This window comes from Nematolebias whitei, unplaced genomic scaffold (assembly GCF_014905685.2).
Source record: "Nematolebias whitei isolate Nwh7 unplaced genomic scaffold, NemWhi1 Nwh_scaf_711, whole genome shotgun sequence".
NCBI lineage: Eukaryota > Metazoa > Chordata > Actinopteri > Cyprinodontiformes > Rivulidae > Nematolebias > Nematolebias whitei.
In genome coordinates, this window is record NW_023619256.1 from 5,621 (window position 1) to 7,402 (window position 1,782).

Below are 1,782 nucleotides of genomic sequence, written 5' to 3' on the forward strand. Positions count from 1 at the left end.
CTCATGCAACCCCATACCATCAGTGATGCAGGCTTCTGAACGGAGCGTTGATAACAACTTGGGCTATCCTTGTCCTCTCTGGTCCGGATGACATGGCGTCCCAGTGTTCCATAAAGAACTTCAAATCGTGACTCATCTGACCACAGAACAGTCTTCCATTTTGCCACACTCCATTTTAAATGACCCCTGGCCCAGTGCAAACGTCTGAGCTTGTGGAGCTTGCTTAGAAATGGCTTCCGCTTTGCACTGTAGAGTTTCAGCTGGCAACGGCGGATGGCATGGTGGATTGTGTTCACTGACAATGCTTTCTGGAAGTATTCCTGAGCCCACTCTGTTATTTCCTTGACAGTGGCATTCCTGTTTGAGGTGCAGTGATGTTTAAGGGCCCAGAGATCACGAGCATCCAGTAGAGTTTTACGGCCTTGACCCTTACGCACAGCGATTGTTCCAGATTCTCTGAATCTTTTGATGATGTTATGCACGGTTGATGATGATAACTTAAAAGTCTTTGCTATTTTACGCTGGGTAACACCATTCTGGTATTGCTGCACTATCTTTCTGCGCAACAATGGTGGAATTGGTGATCCTCTTACCATCTTGGCTTCTGAGACACTGACTCTGAGAAGCTCTTTTTATACCCAATCATGTTGTCAATTGACCTCATTAGTGTTAATTGGTCTTCCAGCTGTTTGTTATATGCTCAATTTTATTTTTCCAGCCACTTATTGCTACTTGTCCCAACTTTTTTGGGATTTGTTGACACTGTGAAATTTTGAATCAACATATGTTTCCTTTAAAATGTTACATTTACTCAGATTAAACTTTTGATCTGTCATCTATGTTATATTACGAATAAAATATTGACATTTGCCATCTCCACATCATTGCATTCAGTTTTTATTCACAATTTGTTTAGTGTCCCAACTTTTTTGGAATCCGGTTTGTATTTAAAAGTGGAGTGTCTTCAAATTCTCTGGACCGTTTGTGAATCTCTGGCAGTTTAATAGAGACAATTTAATGAATGAACAAACTGGGTTAAGTTAAACTTCATCTACTTGATAACTTAGTTGTTTTAAACAACTTTTGTCCACTTCAGCCCTCGTGGCAGCAGACACCACCAACTGTAAGTACGAGTCATGAAAACTTTGTGTCAGCCCCTCCTGGTGGTCAATCCCGTCACTGCAGCCAGATATCCCTCACCCCTTTCTCACCAAATACCTGGCTTGTAATGTCTGTCTCCCCTCTCTTCCTTTCTTTTCTTATTGCCTCTTGCTCCATTCTTGGTCCATTAAAGGCCATGAAATAGATTTTAAAACTTTTACTTCCCCCCCACTTTCTCCTTAGTTTCTCACAGGTACAGTAAATGTAGCTGAAGTGAAATCTCTTCCTGTTTCTGATGTTTTGCAGTAATCACGTGGAGGATCAAGATGTGATGATGACCAACGAGAATCAGATTGTTCATCACAACAAGAAGAAGCAGACAGCAGATCCAGGTGGGTCTGGAAAACTGCTGAACTGAAAATAAATGACATCTTTCTTGGTTTCTGTTTGTTAATGTATTTGTTCTCATTTAATTTAGCTCTTCGGCCTAAAACATGCATGACTGATGGTGGAAAACATGGAAAGAGGAGATACTAGGAGACTTGGATAAATAATTTACACAGAGTGGAGACTGAACAAAAGGACCTACAGCTGACTACTTCTCTCCACCATTGGTAGGCAAACCTTTTAAATAAAGAAGCCACCACAGAAGAGGACAGTGCTTGTTCTGTTTGTTTGCAC

At 41.2% G+C, this 1,782-nt stretch overlaps 1 protein-coding gene across 1 annotated transcript in view; it reads right to left on the reverse strand.

The window, feature by feature from the left end:
* Positions 1-1,278, reverse strand: part of LOC119429378 (cytochrome c oxidase subunit 6B1-like) — a 3,823-nt gene extending 2,545 nt beyond the window's left edge. Inside the window, exon 1 of the mRNA XM_037697019.1 lies at positions 1,212-1,278. Within this exon, the coding sequence (XP_037552947.1) occupies positions 1,212-1,278 (67 nt within the window). The remainder of the gene's footprint in view (positions 1-1,211) is intronic.
* Positions 1,279-1,782: the final 504 nt, after the last annotated feature.